Source organism: Bos javanicus, chromosome 22 (assembly GCF_032452875.1).
Source record: "Bos javanicus breed banteng chromosome 22, ARS-OSU_banteng_1.0, whole genome shotgun sequence".
In the NCBI taxonomy this organism is placed as follows: Eukaryota; Metazoa; Chordata; class Mammalia; order Artiodactyla; family Bovidae; genus Bos; species Bos javanicus.
In genome coordinates, this window is record NC_083889.1 from 54,949,310 (window position 1) to 54,968,968 (window position 19,659).

A 19,659-nucleotide genomic window follows, 5' to 3' on the forward strand; every position below is an offset into this window, starting at 1 on the left:
GGAGTATACAAGGTACCAAGTGCAGCCTGTGAAAAGCGTGTCAGTCAGGGACTTCCCTGGTGGCCCCGTGGCTAAGAATTCACCTGCCAGTGCAGGGCACATGGGTTCAATCCCTGGTCCAAGGAAGATACCAAGTGCCTTGGAGCAACTGAGTCTATGTGCCACAACTACTGCAGCCCACATACCCTAGAGCCGCTGCTCCTCAACGAGAGAAGCCACCACAATGAGGAGCCTGTGCACTGCAACCAGAGAGTAGCCCCTGCTCACCACGACTAGACAAAGCTCTCCCGAAGCAACAAAAACCCAGTGCAGCCAAAAACACAGATTTTTTAAAAGTGTATCAGCCCCTTGTGTAACAAGGCCCCTTGTCTCCTTCTGGGGTAGACTGTGTAGAACAGTCAATCCACTGCTTGGCCACTGTGAATCACATGGGTGAGCCCAAAGTCAAGGCAAGGAGAAGGACAGTCTGCGCCTTATGGGACCATTGCAAGAATGAGGATATGAACACAACTACGGGGGAGTGAAGAGACAGGACCAATCATTCAATCTACTACAGTATACAGACAGATTTGTCATCTACTGGTGCTCATTCATGCAAACATTTCAGTGGAAAATCAGGTAGTTCTTTTAGTATTTCCTTCCTATAAAAGACAGCTGTCCAAGATATCGTGGCAGGAGATAAGTAGATGGAGTGAAGACTTAACAGAGATTACTAGTGGTTAAGGAGAGGGACGCACTACCAGCAAGGCTCCCCTGTCCTTCCACCTAAATTCTGGTGTTATCAGTAAAGACCTTGCCTGAAGCCAACACTGAGGGCTTGCAGGGGAAAACGTTTCTACAGGGACCTGCCTGGGGGCATGCCGTAGGTCTGATGTGTAAGGGTTGCAAAACAAAGCCTCATTCTGGAAGCTTCAGTCATCAGGGAGCCCCAAGAGTTCAGAAGGTGGAGAAAGAATTTTAGAATTTGTGAAGAAGGTGAGCATTAATATGGTCTTGAGCAAATGAGCTGCTCATCCCTAAGGCATAAAGGGGGATATTAAAGAATGGGAAGGACCTGAACAAATGTGTATAAGCCTCACTCAAATCAGTGGCTCAAAACAACAGGCTTTGACTATTATGGCTTTTAAGTCAGGAGGCAGCCTGGGCTGGGTTTGCTCATCCTTCTGTGGGTCACTGCAGACTCTGCTTCAGTTCGAGTTTGTCTGGGGGCACCTCAGCTGGGGAGGTTCTGCTCTGTATCTTGTTTTCCTCCTGGACCAGCAGACTGACCTGGAAAATAGTTTTGAAGAAGCAGGTGAACAGAAAGACAGTCCGCCGAGGCTTGGAACTCATACATCCATCACTGGATTGTAGACTTATTAGAAAAATGTAAGCTGATCAGAAAAAGGATGGTGGTAATAATGATGAATTGATGCTTTCCAATTGTGGTGCTGGAGAAGACTCTTGAGAGTCCCTTGGACTGCAAGATCAAACTAGTCAATTCTAAAGGAAATCAACCCTGAATATTGTTTGAAAGGATGTTGCTGAGGCTGAAGCTCCAATACTTTGGGCACCTGATGCAAAAAGCCAACTCATTGGAAGAGACCCTGATGTTGGGAAAGACTGAAGGCAAAAGGAGAAGGCGGAGGCAGGGGATGAGATGGTTAGATGGCATCACCAACTCAACAGACGTGAGTTTGAGCAAACTCTGGGAGATAGTGAAGCACCTGGGAGCCTGGTGTGCTGCAGCCCATGGCGTCGCAAAAAATTGGACATGACTTAGTGACTGAACAAGAACAACAATTGGGCAAGCTGTTTCCAGAAAACTGTGTTCTCTGTGCCTCCCATAGTTGGGGAATCCCATCCCCTAAGTTCCCTGCCATGTCCCTGCCACAGGCCGGTCCAGCTTCCACCTGAACACTCTGGCTCTGAGGAGCTCACCACCCCCTGGAACAGACTATTCAGACCGGACAACTTGCAGGAAGCTCCTTCCGGAACACAGTGCCTTTTTGCTTCCTGTCTTTGATCCTGGTCCTGCCATGCAGGTTTTCGGTCTGGCAGTCATTCACACGGTTGAGGACCGTGCTCGAGTCCCTGAGTGAGCCAGCGGTGGCACACCCGGACAAAGGTGAGCAGGACCATCACCCCACCCAGGGGTGCTGAGCTCCACCCACTGGGAGATTTACCTGACACCGCTCCTTCCTCGTCCTCCGTATCCAGTCCCAGGCTAAGCCCACTGCGTTTCACCTCTCCCCAACCCCTCCGCCCTGCCATCTCACTCTACTCCACCTTCTTCTGTTCTTCTCCACTGTCACCTCCCTCCTCTAAGCTGCCATCCTCTCCTCTGACCAGGATCACTGCAGTAGCTTCTTCACTGTCTCCACCCTGCCCAGTAGGCCACTTCTCACCCTGCAGCAACAGTAGTCTCATTATAACACAAAACTGCTCATACTGCCCACTGCTAAAGCTTTCCCCACTCTGCACTCCAGCCTCAGCCCTGGGGATCATTTATCAGGACCCTCACATCCCTCCTCACTGCTCTTGTCCCTTCAGGCTCTGGCTCACCTGTCACCTGCCCGGACCTCCTTGACGAGGTCGGACCTCTCAGTTGCAAGGTCTCCTAGCGCCAAAGACCTTTCCTTCGTGGTGCATACCACCGACTTTCCATTCACTGCTGTGACTACTGACTAGCAGCTGCCTCCTCCCATAACAGCGGGTGGTACGCTGGCTGGGTAGGGTGGGTAGGACTGATTGATAGTGTCTGTAGCATCTGCAGTGCAGACTTCCGTAGTGTAAATACAACCACCATGACAGATTTCAAGCTACCAACAATTGTGGCTTGCAAAAACCCTGAAAATGTCATCATCAGCTTCCCCCAGGTGGTCTGAGGGGGTCTCTAGCATCCCCCTGGGGCAGGCCTTGTATCTGCCCCCCACAAGACCAATACAGTATCTGAAAAACAGCTCAGGGACCATTAAGTATTTGGTGAATGAATGAATGAACAATGCTGAAGTTTAAATAAGCCTTCAGGACAGTAATTGCTGATTCTAGAAGATAAAAGACTTCTAATGCTTGCCTCAGGAATGGAACTTCCCAGGTGGTACAGTGGTAAAGAATCTGCCTGCCAATGCAGGAGACGCAGGTTCAATCCCTGGGTCAGCAAGATCCCCTGGAGGAGGAAATGGCAACCCACTCCAGTATCCTTGCCTGGGAAATCCCATGGACAGAGGAGCTTGGTGGTCTGCAGTCCATGGGATCACAAAGAGTCAGACATGACTGAGCACGCACATACATACACACACCCCTCCAAGAAAAGAGTAGGGAGTCATGGCATTTCTGTTCTCTGAAGACTATTTTTACATTTATTTAACAAAATGTCTACATCAGGCACAGATTCCCAGTGCTTTTCAAATGCTAACCCATTCATTTCTCATAGCAATTAAAAGGCAGATATGTCTAGTATTCTCATTTTACAGATAAGGAAACTGAAGCTTAGAGTAATTTGCCTAGGTGGTGGAGCCGGGCTTTGAACACAGTTTGACGGTAGAACCCATGTTCCTAACGACTATGCTATGCTGCATCAGGACCAGCTCTGGAAATGAGACATGCCTCGTATCCCCATCTCTGCTCCAACCTAAGGACATCCAGCCCATGGATATGGTGTGCGCTCATCAGGTCACTGAACCTACACAAAGAAATAACCTAATAGAAAAGGTCCAGAGTTGAGGCTGTGAAACGATAAGGGAAATGTGGGCTCTTCCGGATAAAGACAGAGGAAAAAGAGGAAGGCTTTTCAAGAGCCATGAAATAATCATGGAGACGGACTTTAAATATTTATTTACTGAATTCTAGCAAGAAGACCCTGACCTGGTTAACTTTCATGAAGGGAAATGCTAAAACTTGAGAGGTGAATTTGGGACATCAGGATTTGTACAGTGTTCTCCGCATACAGTCTTGCTTCATCTTGAAGACCACCATGGAAGATGAGGATAATCAGCTCATGTTAATGAACTGGAAACATCAAAGCTCAGAAGTTAGGGGAGGTAGCCAATGCCACAGAACCCATCAGCAGAACTGAGCCCGGGTTCCCCACCCCCTCGTGCTGCTAGTTCATGTTACTTCCTAAGCAGGTCTTGTAAATCCATAGCTGCTCAGAGGAAGTCAATTCCTGTAGCTAACTATGCTGATGGGCTGTACAAAGTGAAAATGTAATTAGCTTTAAAGGAAGTTTACATAGATTCTGGGGTATAGCCTAATATTGCAATAACAAAATCCAGGAATATATCTCTAATTTTAGATGTAGCTGTTCACTTAACAAATGAACTCCTAGGTGCTTATTATGTGTAGGGACCATCAAGGTCAAAGACAATCTTGACTGCTTATTCTGTATGCAGCACTGAGGATCACTGCAAAGAAAATGAAAATGCTGATGCAGAGTTTTTAGCATGGGAGAAGATGGAATCAATCTAGAAGGAAAGTCTGGGACAATCAGATTGTGGGCATAATTCAAAATGCCAGGGTCAGGGATTTGATTTTATCCTGTAGGAAAAGAAGGACCAATGAATGAATGAATGACAAAGGAATGACATCACCACCACCATCATCCTGATCACAATTAAAAAAAAAAAATACTATTCACAGAGCACCAACTGTGCTCAAGACAATTAATTATCCCTCAAACTCAGCCCATGAGGTCATAACTGATATTAATCACACATTACAGAGGAGAACCCTGAGGCAGAGGTAATACAGCTTATAAGGGGCAGAGCCTGGATCTACCTGAGTCCATTTCACTCTCATCCTAAACACTCCACAGGATCTCTGCTTTTGAGTATATGCAGGACAGCACCTGGGAGTGGAGGTTTGGGAGCTATCAGCGTTTAGTTGGATGGCTAATGTATTGAGAAAGACCTAATTTCTTTGGGAGGAGGACCAGAGAAAGAGAGGAGGACCAGAGAAGCGGAAAGAGAAACAGTTTAAAAAAAAAAAAAAAAGGCAGGCAGTGCCAAGGAAACCATGCAGGTAGAAATTTTAAGAAGGAAAGACAGGTATAATGGTGCTGAAAGCTACCTAGAGATCAGGCAGGATGAGGAGGGACAAGGAACTGTAGGATCTGTCAACTTAAGAGGGCTTCCGGGACTTCACAGACAGCATTTTCAGGGGAGTGGCGGGGGTGGACGCCAGATTGCTGTGGGCTGAGGAATGAGTGGGAGGTGAAGACAGGGCAGGCAGCATGTAAACTTACTCTTTCAAGAAATATGATAGTGAGGGGGAGGGTAGGGAGGAAGCCTGAAAGGGGAAGATGGTAGCTGGAAGCATTTTCTGTGGGAGATAGAGGTGGGGAGAGACTCAAGCAGTTGTACACCATAATGAAGGAGAAGCTGAGGCCACGAGACAGGGAGGCTCTTCTCCAAAGCCCCAGAGAGAGCTCCAAGGGATGGATGGAGGGCTAAGTGGGTGGTGTTACAGACAGCTCACGTGGCTGGACTTCTTCAGGGCTGTGAAATCACAGAGCGAGGGTCTGACTATCTCTGTGGCCCCTTACAAACCTTACCTCCTTTTGCTTTTTTTCTTCCTTCCTCTGGCCTTTCCTTCTTCTCTCCACAAATACTTAGCGAGCACCTACTATGTGCAGGCTCTTGTATTAGGTTCTATGCTTTTTATAATAAACAAGGTAGGGTACATCACCCTCTCAGTTAAGTGGAAAGACAGATATTAAACAAGATGATACATAACCATATGTGACTACATAGTGTAGGATAATGTTCATAAAGCACTTCCAATACTTATAAGCATTTTCGTATTAACTCCACACACACATTTGTAACAAAAGCACTATTTGCAATATTGGTATTCCTATTTGCAAACCAGGAAACTGAGGCACAGAAATGTCAGATGACTTCTTCACACGACTAAAAAGACTAAGATAGATGGCGGTTCAAATTAGATTTGCCCATTTCCACAGGCAAATCTAACTGCCACACTGTCCTGAGTCACTGTGTTTAGAACGGTGGGCGCCAGGATGGACAAGATCTGGAGGCGTCACTAGCCTAGGGGAGCTCACAGTCTGAGCGCTGGGAAGAAAGTTCCTTTTCTTTCCCAGAAGTTCATTTTCTCCCTTCTTTCACATTGTGGTCCCTGCCAACATTACTAGCACCACCTGGGCGCACACGTTCCAACAAACGCAAAAGCTCCAGTCCTGCCCCACCCACTAGATCAGGGTCTGCAGTTTAACACGACACGCAGGCGCTCAGACTGCAGAAGCCTGTTCTACAGCCGCTCCTCTTATTAGAGGTGAGAAACTGAGACCCAGAAATTCGGAGATCACAGAGTGGTGAAACTTCAGGGCTTGGTGTCTAGAGCCCAGCCTAGGCCTGAATGCACGCTTCCACTCTTTTAAAGAGGCCAGTGGGTAGGACCCGGGGAGGGAGGGAGCGCGCGCAAGGTGCTCGGCGCGCGCAAGGTGCTCGGCGCGCGCAAGGTGCTCGGCGCGCGCAAGGTGCTCGGCGCGCGCAAGGTGCTCGGCGCGCGCAAGGTGCTCGGCGCGCGCAAGGTGCTCGCGGGCTCCCGGGCCCGGCCTAGCCGGGCTGAGGCGACGCGGGCGCCCGGCGGGGCCCGGCCGCCGCGTCCCCGTCCCCGTCCCCGCGCTGGCCCGGCCCGGCCCGGCCCCTCAGCTCCACCCCCTGCCTCCCCCTCCCGCCCGCTCGCGCCTCCTGAAAAGCCAGCCCGCCCGGGGCGGCGGCGCAGAGCCGGGCCCGGCGCACGAGGAGGCAGCCAGCGCGGCCATGACGGCGGAGAAGGCGCTGCCTCTGGGCAACGGGAAGGCTGCCGAGGAGGCGCGGGAGTCTGAGGTGCTGAGTGGCGGCGGCGGCGGCGGCGGGGGCGCGGTGTCCGCGCGCGACAAGCGCGACAAGGCGGTCCACGAGCGCGGCCACTGGAATAACAAGGTGGAGTTCGTGCTGAGCGTGGCGGGGGAGATCATCGGGCTGGGCAACGTGTGGCGCTTCCCTTACCTGTGCTACAAGAACGGCGGAGGTGAGGCGGCGCGCGCGCGGCCCTGAGGAGGACGGGGTGGGAGAAGCCGGCCCTGTGGGGGCGGGGAGCCGGGCCCCCTCCCGCGCCTGCGTGTGGCGGGACCCCGGTCTCGCGGGGACGCCGGCCGGCCGCCCGGCCCGGGGCCACCTGGCGCGAGCTCGGTGCGCATGCCCGCGCCCCCCGCTTCGCACCTGAGCGCGCCACCTGCTAGCACGCGGGCACTCGTCCGCCGGGTGTGTGTTCTGTCCCCGGGGGCGTGAGGTGTAGACCGAGGCCGGGAGCCCTTGGCGGGAGTTCGGGGGCAGGAGGCAGTCCCTTGGAGCCTCAGCTTTCCTGACTGGAAACGCGCGTGAAGGAAAGGGGACTTCGGTCATCCGAGCAGCTTCGGGGTTCTGAGGGCTTCCCGAAATGCCAGCCTCTGGACTCAACTTACCTCATCTCGTTTCACAGTCGTCTTTGTAGGCAGGGGTATATACCCCGTTTTTCAGGGCAGGAAACTGAGGGACAGAGAAGTCGCCCACTCCCCAAGGGGTAAAGGTGGGGTTCCGACACCAAAGGCCTGGTTTAAAAAGTGAGATTGGACGCACAACTGGGAGAACTTTTTTAGGTGAGGACCGTTGCCGTTTGGTTTCCCTTCCTTTCATTTGCCCCTAGGGCCCTTTCTAGGACTGTCTGGTGGGAAGATGGGCACCGAACAGCTTCTTGGGTCTCAGAACAGTTAGCAACAGTATTGACTTGCTCTTTAGAAGGTGCTTAGAGCTTGCCGGGGTCAGGGAAACGAAGGTGACCAGAGAGTCGTTTCTAGTGACAGCATGTCCGAGGCTGCGTGGTGGAGACGGAGCAGTTAAGTCCTCAGATCTCCCAGCTCCAAGAAGGGCGTGCCGGGGGTGGGCGGGGGGGCTCCAGACCTGAGGAGCCCCCACCTGTCATATCAACAAGACAGCTGGCAGGGCCATGGCAAGGGACCCTGTGAAACCTCGAGGGGCACAGTTTCTGCAGAGAAAAGCCCATGTCTGTGTTTTCCTCCTTCTCTTTGCTGGGTCCCTTCAGCGGATCCCCAGAGCCCAGCAAAGGTGGCTCAGAGGTTTGGCAGGGACCACACTGTCGGGCTTTACGGGGCAGGACTTCCTGTGCGGGCAGCTGCAGGGAGAGAGAAGGGGACTGCTTGGCCAGGGCCCTTTTCTTTGGAGACATTCATCCTGAAGGCACAGGCTGCTCCAAGCCTGCTCTGCACTGGTAATGAAGTGGCCGCCGGTGTCGGTGGCTTGGCACCGGGAGAGAGGGAGTGGCCTCAGAGACCCGGAACGTGCCCTGAGCCCTCAGCTGGGAACCTGCCTCTCCTCTTTGCACATTCAGCCTGTGTAAGCTGCTGTGTCTGCTTAGACGCCTGTGGAAACCCTTTAGGATCGTCCCAGGCAAGAGTTGTTTAAACCTCTCCCTTTTGTTTTTTTTAAGCAGGAAATTGTTATACCAAAACCAGAAACGCATTCTTAAAATCAGAACATTGTATAAGCTGCATTAATTACAAACTCTCAGATTTTTTTTAAAAAAGGTTGTAGTGAGTACAGTTTAAAAATGAGTCATTTTTTTTTTTTTACTCTAACTCGACAAGAATCTCCGCTGGGTGTACAGCTATCCTGGTTTAATTATCTTAAGGATTACTACCTTTGTGAGTAGAGAGGCCACAAGGCTTTCAGAAAGTGTCATTTTATTTTAAATTACAGCATGTTAGGGAAACTTCTGTGGCTTGTCTTAATCACTTAGATTCAGCAAACATACCCTTTTATCTTCTTTCAGGCACTTTTTGCTTTCTAATATAGTTGGGGTATCTGCTTATCAACTGTTTAACTTTCTTAAAAAAAAAATCTACACAGCTCTACTCTTAAGTTGCAACAATACTTTAGTATTTCTTTCCCAATGTGAAACTTTGTAAAAATAGAAAAGCTAAGACCCTTTCACAACCTGGCAAATATTGTCCTATTACCAGGATTGATCAAAATCATTGCTGTTAATCCTGGGTTAAAGGGACTTCATTTAGCAAAAAGCAATTTCAGTGAAAGCCTTCATTCGCAAGATCAGATGGCGGGGAATAGCTTGTGTTTTCAGGCTTTGTTATTAGACAGGAGAGAGAGAATGAGGGATTTGGGGAAATCCCTTTCTGCTTGTAATGGCTCATGTTCACCTCAGTTATTTAATTTGTTTCACAGAAAGGCCCAGGCGGTGGGTATTGTGTTTCAAAACAGGAGCACTAAAGCTTACGGTGGTCTTTTCTCCAGGCTGATTCAAAGCCAGCTCTCTGGCTGTATTCTTGCTATGAACTCCTCGTATCTCAGCTCCATACCTGGGGCTCACGTACAGGGACCTGTTACTGCTCATTGTATATCTCCTTGAGAATGCCTATCTTTATAAAGATTTTTTGCAGTTTACTTCCAAAGTAAAAAGAAGAGGCCCCCTCCCCTGGCCAGTTGAGGTTACTTTGTAATATAAAAGGAGGATGCAGCAGCATTCAGGGAGGGAATAGATTTGACTTGTGCTGGAGGGTCGAATGCGTAAATGAAAGAGTCAAGCATATTACACAGTTTCTTAAACTTTATCATCTTAACTGTACAACCATTCTGTGAGATAAGTGGTGCAGTTCTTACGTATTAAAGCCTTATTTTACAGGTGAAGAAGTTGAGGCTGGAAGATGTGACATGGACTTACTCAAGGGAGTAGGTGGCAGAGAGTCCAAACCCAGGCTCCCATCGTCTGACTCTGGTCCTCATAGCAGGAACTTGAACTCAAGCTCAGAGCATATGCTGTCTTGCCTCGAACAGGTTATTCAAGGGCTGAAGTGGCGGAGGCAACTTTAACTTCATTCCTTTCCTTTGCATCTTTGCAGGGGCATTCCTGATTCCCTATGTGGTGTTTTTTATATGCTGTGGGATTCCTGTTTTTTTCCTGGAAACAGCTCTGGGACAGTTTACGAGTGAAGGTGGCATTACATGTTGGAGGAAAGTGTGCCCTTTATTTGAAGGTACGTGCTGAGTTAATCAGAAAATAAAAGAATGCCTGGGTATTGTCAGGCTGTGAAGGGCAGCTTTTTTTTAACAAGTTGGAGAGGGACTCAGATCACTGCCTTTTCTTTGTTCTTTCAGGCATTGGTTATGCAACGCAGGTGATTGAGGCCCATCTAAACGTGTACTACATTATCATCCTGGCATGGGCCATTTTCTACCTGAGCAACTGCTTCGCCACTGAGCTCCCCTGGGCCACCTGTGGGCACGAGTGGAACACAGGTATGGCCTCCCTGGAGGCTGTCTCTGCTGGTCTTACTGGGCGAGCTGGGATTGGTGGTGTGTCACGTGTCTTGCTGTGAGTTCAGATTCCACTGAAGCTGGGGGTCATTTCTGTACCTGGTCTGCATACTCGCATGAACTGAGCACTAGCCCAGGGACTGGCACAAGGAGAAGAACTGTGGCTTTCTTACCTTGCTTTGCCAAATATAGAGGCTGCGTCCCTTGAGCACACAGTAAGGATGCAAGTATAAAGTGCTAAACTGAGATCCAGGGGTTCAGGCTGCGATTCCAGCCCTGTCTCTGAGTGTCAGATTTTCCTCTGTAAAATGAAGGGGTTAGACTAGATCAGGGGTTGCAGACAGGGCTATCAGCCAATTAGGCTTTAAATCAGTGACCAGCCCATTTCAAAAATGTATTTGTTGTATTTGTATTTTCAAAAGTTGAAAAATCAGAAGGCTGGGGATGAAAATCCAGATTCCCAGCTTCTCTTGAAAAGCTAAAAAGATCTGGCAACAGCAGAGCCACATTCCCACAATCATACTTGGCAGCAGTGGCTGCAGCTGAGAAACGGCTGTTGTCTGTGGGTGAAGCATCTGTCCTCAAGCTGGCCACAGTCCCCACCCAGCTCATATGGCTCATTTATTCTACCTGTCCACCCCAGGTAGACACTTGAATTCACCACCCGCCTCCTTCCTTCAATGGGTAACTTTTGAGATTACTTTGGATTCTAATATACTGTTTACTTATCAATTTGTCAACCTGTCAGGACTGAGTCTTACAATCTAGGGAAGACAAATACTTCTAAACCCCTATGTATGGAGACTGCTCTGTACAGACATCACTAATCGACTGTAGAACTCTTTCCTTTTGAATCTAGTTTTGGCCTTCGAGCTCTGCTCAGTACTGCTGTAGACAGTCACTGCCTTTACATACCTGCTCTAATCTATTCACCATCTATGTTGTAACCTTTGGTTAGGTTGTCCCTATAAGTGGCCAGTCATCCTGAAAGCTGAGATACAGTAGACAGGTCAGGATGTTGGTCACTGGCAGAAGGAACAGCAGTCATTAGACCAAGAAAATGCTGTGAACTAGTTTTTATCCCTGCAAAACTTTACCTTGTTTCCCAACCCAGCACATTTTTTGGGGGGGGGGTTGCAGGGAGTCTCATTTTCTCTCCCTGGTTCTTAACCTTTCTTTGCCCAGGAGCATAATCAAGATGTTTATCAAACTAAAATTCAAGGACATATTCTTGGAGGCCTGCAAGTTGTCCATGATAAATTAATTGTGCAAATTTATTTTGAGGGTACTCTAAAAATAGGTGCATGTTCTAATCATCTGTACATTCACCTTATAAATGAGGATGGTTGGGGATCTCAATGCCTGACTTTGTCCACCTTGACAATTTAAGATGCATTCTTGGTGAATAGGATGGATGATGGTGGCCAAGGGAAAAAGAGATTTAATTCATAAATGGTCGTTGATACTAAGTCCAGACAAAAATGCAAACTTAGGAACAAAGATTCTGCAAACGCATGACCAGAGAAAAATGGAGATAGAACTGAATCTCAAATAACACATGGAAAAATAAGCAAGTTTAGCTCCATAGACCTTGCCTCCTACCTGTCAGGTCCATTTTTCGGTTGGGAAGTCAATTTAATCTCACAAGATGGCATTATCGTGCATACCTGTTTTATGCTATCAATTTGAATTGTGTTGGTTCAGTAGGATAGTTGGTGTTTAACTTGTAAAATCTGGCTTTGTAGTTGTCTGAATACTTGAATCACAAAGGCTTTATAACTCATTGCTTATTTGTAAAGGATTAAATATTATTTTAGTAAAAATGCCTTGTCAACTTTGGTTGTCCGAGAAATTTTTTTACTCTAGAAAAAAAAGTTGAGAGATACTGTATTAGAGAATCTGATTAAAGCCAAGGGCTCCTTGCTCTAGAAAAAGGCACAAGGGCACATTCAGGTATTTTGCTTATAACTTTAGGTTCCCAGACTTCTCTTAGGACTGACTGTGGACCCCACAGACCATCTCCTTTCCTGGTATGGTTAGCACTTGTCCAGAGAAGTGGGAAGGGAGCAGACACTTGGGGGGCTTTTCCCCCAGTGGGCTGCAAAGCTTTCTTCCACTGGTTTGCACTCCCCTTTCTCTGAAGGCATGTCAACACTTGTAGTGTGTAAAGTATCATGTACAGGAGGGCTTCACGCTCCAGCGATTATAGACGTAGTTGGAGGGTTTGTGCATACATGAGCAGAGTGAAGGGCCAGCATGAAGCTAAATGCAGGCTTCAGGCTGGTCACTGTGCTGGGTGCAGGGGCTTTGAAGTGAGTGGGTGCACATGACGCTGTCCTCGGGGAGCTCACAGCAGGGTGACTAAGGCGGGTCTATGAACAGGGAGGTGCAGTAAAGAGACCTGGATCCCATGGTGGCAGATAGAACCAGGCAGTAACCATGGCAAAGGAGTGGAGCCTTGGCTGGACTGCTTTCTTCCCCTAACTGGCTGGTGAGTTGTGAGCAGGGAGAAGGTATGGGCAGGGGTCCCTTGACTACTTCTGACCCTTGATTCGTCCTCTTCAAAATAAAGGGAGTTGGAGAAGGAGGTTTCTTGGAGGACCTTTAAGTTCTAACTGCCTTAGAATTCAAGAGAGGGACATCACAGAAGGCTTTCTGGAGGAGAGGATAATAGGCTGATCTGGGCTCAAAGGACGGACACTCATGTTTTTACCTTGAGATTCAAATCCCCCTTGGTCATCAAGTCTCATGAAATGAGAAGAGATATTCAATAAATCCTTTCTTAGATTGAATGAGTGAGGGAATGATGAAGGAACCAGGGATTCTTTACACATTCGGATATTGTTTCATCCAATTGTCAGGTCTTTCTGAAGCAGCTGTGGCTTTAGCCTGAGTCTCACCTGCGTTACTGGCCCAGGGACACCATGGCTGATGCCCGTTTTTAACCCTCACGTTCCTGCCAGGGTGGAAAAGGTAGATGCCATGAACAAGCCTTAGGCAGGGAAGTGGAAAAGGTGAAAGATTCAGGAGGAAAGAATTGGACAGGGCGTACTAATGGGAAATAGAGGGAGGAGGTGCCCTACCCCCAAAACTTCTTTTCTGGTTGGAATCAAGCCAAGCCTCCCTGTTAAACTGTTTGTACATGATTGATTTTCCCCACAGCGCTCTGTGAGGCATATTTACCTGGAGCGGCTGGGTAAAAACCACCTGGTTGCACAATCCGCTCTGAATGTTGTCTAAGCGCCAGCCCTCGCAGAGGGTAATTTTCTTGTGTTTCTTGTCCTGTTTCCCGCTGCAGAGAACTGCGTGGAGTTCCAGAAATTGAATGCAACCAACCACAGCCATGTGTCCCTGCAGAACGCCACCTCTCCTGTCATGGAGTTTTGGGAGTAAGTGGAAACACCTTGTCTCCTTCAGCCTTTGGGTCTCTGCCCTGGTTGCTGCTACCCCACCCCTGAAAAAAGCCTGACCCTGCCTCCAGCCTCCAGCCTCGAACTTCCTGGCTTCTGTGGGCATTTCTTTAGAAGCCAGAATGGAGATCTTGAGAGGTTTTCCAAAGGGGCACAGCTGAGAAAAATGCTTTCTTGTTCTTTGTTGACATGTCAGCATGCCTGGTTACTTACTATGGCAAGAAGTGCTTGGTAAAATGATGGGCAGTTTAAAAATTCATTTTTAGCAAAAGAGAAGGTTTGGACTGTTTGCAGTAAACCAAGTCAAGAGTATATTTAGCCTGGAAAGCAGAAGTCTCCTGGGGGGACAGGCAGGCTTTCATTCAGTAGGGGCAAGGTCACGGGGAAAGGACGCAGATCAACTTCAACAGGGAGAGGTGGTAAAGAAACAAGCACTTACGGAAGAGTGCAGTCCCACAGTGTTGGCTGCAAGTGCTTCACAGGTTGTGAGCCCTCATGCCTGGGAGTGTTTGACCAACAGAAGGCTGTTGATGGTTTTGGGGACAGCGCCTGAATCCACTGACTTTATAGGCAGTAGTTGTGTGGGTGGGCATTTTCCCAGAGAAGGGCATTTGTCATCAGTGTTCCAAAGGGATGTGTAGCCCTTGGAGTTGCAGGGCTGCCATATATGGTTGTATAAGTTGTTCACTGCACGACCCTAGAGGGCATCATTTACACTGTGTATGTGCAGAATTGTGCAGTGCCCCAGGAATGGAAGAAAAGTTTCCTCTATGGGTTGAAGACTGGATAAAGGCTCACTGAGGCTTTTCAGTTTGAAAAGGTCTGACTTCATTGAAGAACCTCCCCTACCCTAGTGCTGATGAATAATAGTGTAGAGGAGCAGTGGTTTTATGAGTGATTTTTTTAAAAAATTTAGCCAGATACCATTCTTAGTGTGTGGCTTTTCTTCACTATTTATGTATAGTATACAGAAGTTTCAACTATATTGAATTCAAAGCTGCCAGTATTTTTCTTTCTGGTTTGCACAGTGAGTGTCTTATTTAAGATATAGTTCCCTACCTCAAAGTTGCAAAACAAACAAACAAAATATATATATATTTCTGGGTTTTCTTCCAAGAGTTTTAAAGTTTTTTTTCACATTCAGGAATATAATCTACCTGGAATATTATTTTGTATAAGATACGAAGTAGGAATCCAGTTTTATTTTTTATATAAATAACCAATTTCTCCAGCAGTATTTGCTGAATCATTCATTCTTTCCTTACTGATTTGTAATGCCATCTTCCATATAAAGTTTTTAAAAGCATAGATCTATTTGAGGGCACCGTGATCTCTTCATCTATTTTGCTGACTGTGTGTCAGTGCTATACCTAAAGTTTAATTTTAAGCCTTGAACCCACAACACAGGTCCCTCGCTTTGCTGTTTTCCAAAATTACTTTAGTCTTCCAGATGAACTTTAGAATAAGCTTGTCAAGTTAAAAAAAAAATAACGATAAAGAACAGAACAACTCTGTGGGGGCTTTGGCTGGGAGGATAACGGATTTATAGGTTAATCTGAGAAAACTGACACCGTGGTGATTGAGCCTCTCTGTTCATGAACATGGTATAGCCCTCAGTGTATTTAGGTCGTTTAAAATGCCTGATGAAGTAGTGCTCCCTAATGTGGTTGGCAAAGAAGCACCGCATGGTTGGAAATGCAAACTTTCCAGCCCTGTCCAGACCCACTGTTGTTGTTCAGTTTCTCAGTCATGTCTGATTCTTCACGACCCCATGGATCGTAGCATGCCCGGCTTCCCCCCTTCACTATCTCCCGGAGATTGCTCAGACTCATACCCATTGAGTCGGTGATGCTCTATTTGACTATGACCTACTGAGTCAGTCACATTGATCATCCGTGTGACACTGTGCCGGAGTGGAGGCTGCTTTGTGTGTGGGGGGGGTGGGAGGGGCGCCACCTGGCCTTTTCCAGCCCCAGTGGACTGTAGTTTCCTATAGGCATGTTTTGGACCTGCACATTTGAGGACAGCAAAAGATGGTCTCTGTGGTCCCTCAGAGAACAGAACCCAAAGTCCTACACTGGACGAGGTCTCTGTGTAACTTACGCTGTTTTGTACCATTCATTTCCTTTGTAATGTATATGGGAAACCTGGATTAAGTTCTTATTTGTGCAGCATGTTTGTCTGAATTCCCCAGGAGGCTGTCATGAAGCAGCGCCTTTTCTGGTTTTGCTCCCCACTGCTGGTATATGGAAGACCCTCAGTGAATATTTACCAAATGTAAAGGTACATGGGAGGAAGGCGAGCAGACAGTATTTTCTAGAAAATAGTACATGAGGAGAGTCAAAGTGGGCTCTGGCAAGTACTCATCTTATCCCTAAGCTCCTCAGAACAGCACTGACTGCTTCGAGGATCCCTTTGTAATATCCATGTGTGCATGCATACTTGATCGGTTCAATCATGTCCAGTTCTTTGCAACACTATGGACTGTAGCCCACCAGGCTCTCTGTTCATGGGATTCTCCAGGCAAGAATACTGGAGTGGGTTGCTGTGCCCTCCTCCAGGGAATCTTCCCGACCTAGGGATTAAACCTGAGTCTCTTGCATCTCCTGCATTGGCAGGCAAGTTCTTTAGCACTGAGCCACCTGGGAAGCCCATAATATCTATGTTACCCACTCATTTGGACACCAAGTGGTGGGAGGGGACAGTTAGTCTGTGTCCTCACAAGTAACTGGGCCTTTTTGCCTGCTACTCGGTCATTCAAGATGAAAGTCAACGGCAGAATGAGCCCATGGTTCCAGTTTTCTACTCTGATTGTATTTGTATCATCTATGTTGTGCATTTCTCCGGTGGCTCAGACGGTAAAGCATCTGCCTACAATGAGGGAGACCCGGGTTCGATCCCTGGGTCGGGAAGATCTTCTGAAGAAGGAAATGGCAACCCGCTCCAGTACTCTTGCCTGGAAAATCCTGTGGATGGAGGAGCCTGGTGGGCTACAGTCCATGGGGTCGCAAAGAGTTGGACACTTCTGAGTGACTAAACTTTCACTTTTCACACAGTGTTGAATTCTACATCCAATTCTGGTGTGACACTCCTTCCTTCCTTCATAAGATGTTTGTATCAGACAGCTCTAATTCATCTTTTCCCCAGAGGTGAACTTGGAACATAGACACTCTGTGAGATGTTTGTAGCATCCTGTGAAAAACTGTTTGGGGCCACATAAACTTGAGAAGGGCTGAAAGCTGTGCCCTCCAATAAGAATATCCATTACCTTTGATTAGCTCAAATTCCCAAACGTATTTTCCCGTGCAGTCGTTTGGAATCTTTCCCCTCATCCCCCTGCCCTCCCCAACCCCGGAATGCTAGCATTCCACTAAACACAGCCTGGCAAATGCCATGCTAGGAGGAAGTTCTTCCTTGAACTCAGCCAAAGATTGGCTTCTGGGGCTTTAGAGGAAATATGCCTGATTCCTTCCCTGTGTGACAACGCTTCAAGTATTGGATCAGGTGTCCTCGAAAGTGTGTCTTTCCTGGTTCTCTTTGCTGTTTCCTCGTGTGTCTGATTCCTGTCTACACTGTGCTCTTAGTGTCCTGTCCCTGCTGCCTCTAACCCCAGGGGTCTCATTCAGGGCCACACGGCTTGGTCAGAATAGACTACCTCAGCTGGGTGCTTCTTCATTCATTCAGCAAACACCTGAGCTCCTGGTGCATGTGAGAAGGAAACTGGCATAGCTGGGAGTGGTGGAAGTAGAAGATGCGGTCCTAGCCCTCTAGAAACGGAGGAGAGACAAGCCTGTGGATCTCATAAAATCAGTTATAAGCTGCTACTTCCCTGCCCATGGCTGGCCCTGCCTTTACCCTGACCTTGGGCTTCTGACATCTTGAAGGTTCATTTCCCCTTTCAGGGAATAATTAAAATGACTGTCTTAGCCACTGAGAACAGCTCAGGCTCTGGGTCAGTCCCGGGTTCTGGGTCGGGCAGGGGGCCTGTGGGGCAGGGGCGGCTTGTCTTCCTGATGTCAGATTTCAAAATCAAGCCACCCTGGTTTCCCTTAGTAACTCATTATGCGTCTGGCACCTGTGCATTTATCTCAATGTGTTTGCTATTCTGCATTTTAAGCCCGTGTGCCCTGTAGGGATTGAGTGCTATAAGAGTGTTACCAGCATTGTGGCATCAGATGGACTGTGTTCTTTTTCACTTTATTTTCTAGGCACTGTCATCTCTCTTGTCCATGGTTTTGCAAGCAAGTGCATGTTCGCCATGCGTACAATTGAAAGTGCTTTTGCATGGCATCCGTTCAGCTCACATTTGTTGTGAGCATATTGTGTGCTAAGCCTGCATTAAGCGCTAAGGGTAATTTCTTCTCTATCTTTATTCAGAAGGATGCAGTCTTGTCTTTTTGGTTTCTCTACTGGAGGAGGTTTTAAAAATTTGTGTATTTTTAAATCACGTGGCCACTTGATTTTCATTTGGACACAGAATTTGGGCTCAGAGTTGCTAAAGTGACATTCTTAATTCTTTCTGTGGTTCTAGGGTTGTCCCTGCCTCCCTCACAGCCTCATCTCCCCTTCTGCCCACTCCCCTTCTCTGGACTGGTGCCCTTGGTATGTCCTGGGCCTGCTCTAGGCTCAGTCTCAGGCTTTTGTAGAGAAGAGTCCCTTTGCTTAGAAGATTCCTCACCAGTTCCTCGAGTATCTGGCTTTTTCTTATCATCAAGTCTTAATTCAAATGTCATTCAGTAAGCTCTCCCAGCCCATCCAGCTGAGTCAGTACCCTAGTCCTTCTCTACCCCATCTATCTGTTTTATTGTCGACATAGTACTTATTTGAAATCCTTGTGCCTTTATTTACTAGTTTATTCTCTTTCTGTCTCTGTTAGACTGAAAGCCCCATGCCAGCAAGGACTGTCCTGTTTTGTTCCCTGTTGTCCTGCCAGCACATTCTAAGTGCTCAATAAATATTTATTAACATGCATGGGTGGAAGAGTGGATGAATGAGTGAATGAGTTTCTTAACCCTGTGGAGGTCAGTGTCGTCTTACTTCACTTTTGCCCTGTGCATTGAAGAGTGTACATTCCCAGGTTCAGAAACGTCATTCATCTCTTAGATCAGCTCCCCTTTATAGAAGTGGGTTCTCTGGTGAACACTTGATTTCCTTATTGCCAAAGTCACCTGTGCTTTCTTGTAGAAAAATGTAGGAAGTATGTCTGAGTAGAAGAAGGAAAAAACTGCATACAATGAGATTTTATTTTCCATGATGCTAAAGCAGGGAGGAGTTACTTGCCTAAGTCTGTTTTTCAGACTTGCTGGTATCCACCAGACCCTCCCTGGATAACCATCCCTGAAGCACGAACCAGGCCTCCCCCGACAGAGCAGAGAGCAGTGCTTCTTCACTCTCGTTGCTGCTGGCAATTGTCTGCCCCGGCTTGTCAACACCAGGGGTCCCTGCTTGCCCAGAGCCCCCGGGGCCCTAGAAGGACCAGTAAATAGATGAGGAGGTCTGAACACAATGCTGAGAGCAGAAGCTCAGGGTGGAGGCTCTGCTTATATATCCAGGTGCTGAAATGTTCCAGAGAAGTGTAGTGATAAGATGCGAGGATGCAGACAGAGACCTAGGCTTTAAAGCCAGACAGCAAGAATTTAAATACTGTTGCTTCCACTTACCAGCTTTGGGCTCACTGCTTGAATCTGTTTGCAGCTCATTTTCTTTGTCTGGAAAATGAGAGGAGGAGGGGGAGGAGGAGGAAGAACAGTTGGGCTTAGTAACTGCGGAAGAGCTGTGATCTATAAAATATTACTCATTCTTGAACATTAGAGTAAAGATACTTGTATATAAAATCTGCTATGAGGAGATTTGTTTTCACAAATAGTGGGTGTCTCACACTGAGTCATGGGAAGCAGGGATTTACTGAACTGCAAGAGTTGTGTCTGAGGTTCCTTTTA

The 19,659-nt window shown here is 47.8% G+C and overlaps 1 protein-coding gene across 1 annotated transcript in view; it reads left to right on the plus strand.

Annotated features, from left to right (window-relative positions):
* Positions 1-6,710: 6,710 nt before the first annotated feature.
* SLC6A11 (solute carrier family 6 member 11) overlaps positions 6,711-19,659 on the plus strand; it is a 125,205-nt gene continuing 112,256 nt past the window's right edge. The window contains exons 1-4 of the mRNA XM_061397088.1: positions 6,711-7,014; positions 9,896-10,030; positions 10,152-10,292; positions 13,609-13,699. Of these exons, the coding sequence (XP_061253072.1) occupies positions 6,765-7,014; positions 9,896-10,030; positions 10,152-10,292; positions 13,609-13,699 (617 nt within the window). The 5' untranslated portion in view covers positions 6,711-6,764. The remainder of the gene's footprint in view (positions 7,015-9,895; positions 10,031-10,151; positions 10,293-13,608; positions 13,700-19,659) is intronic.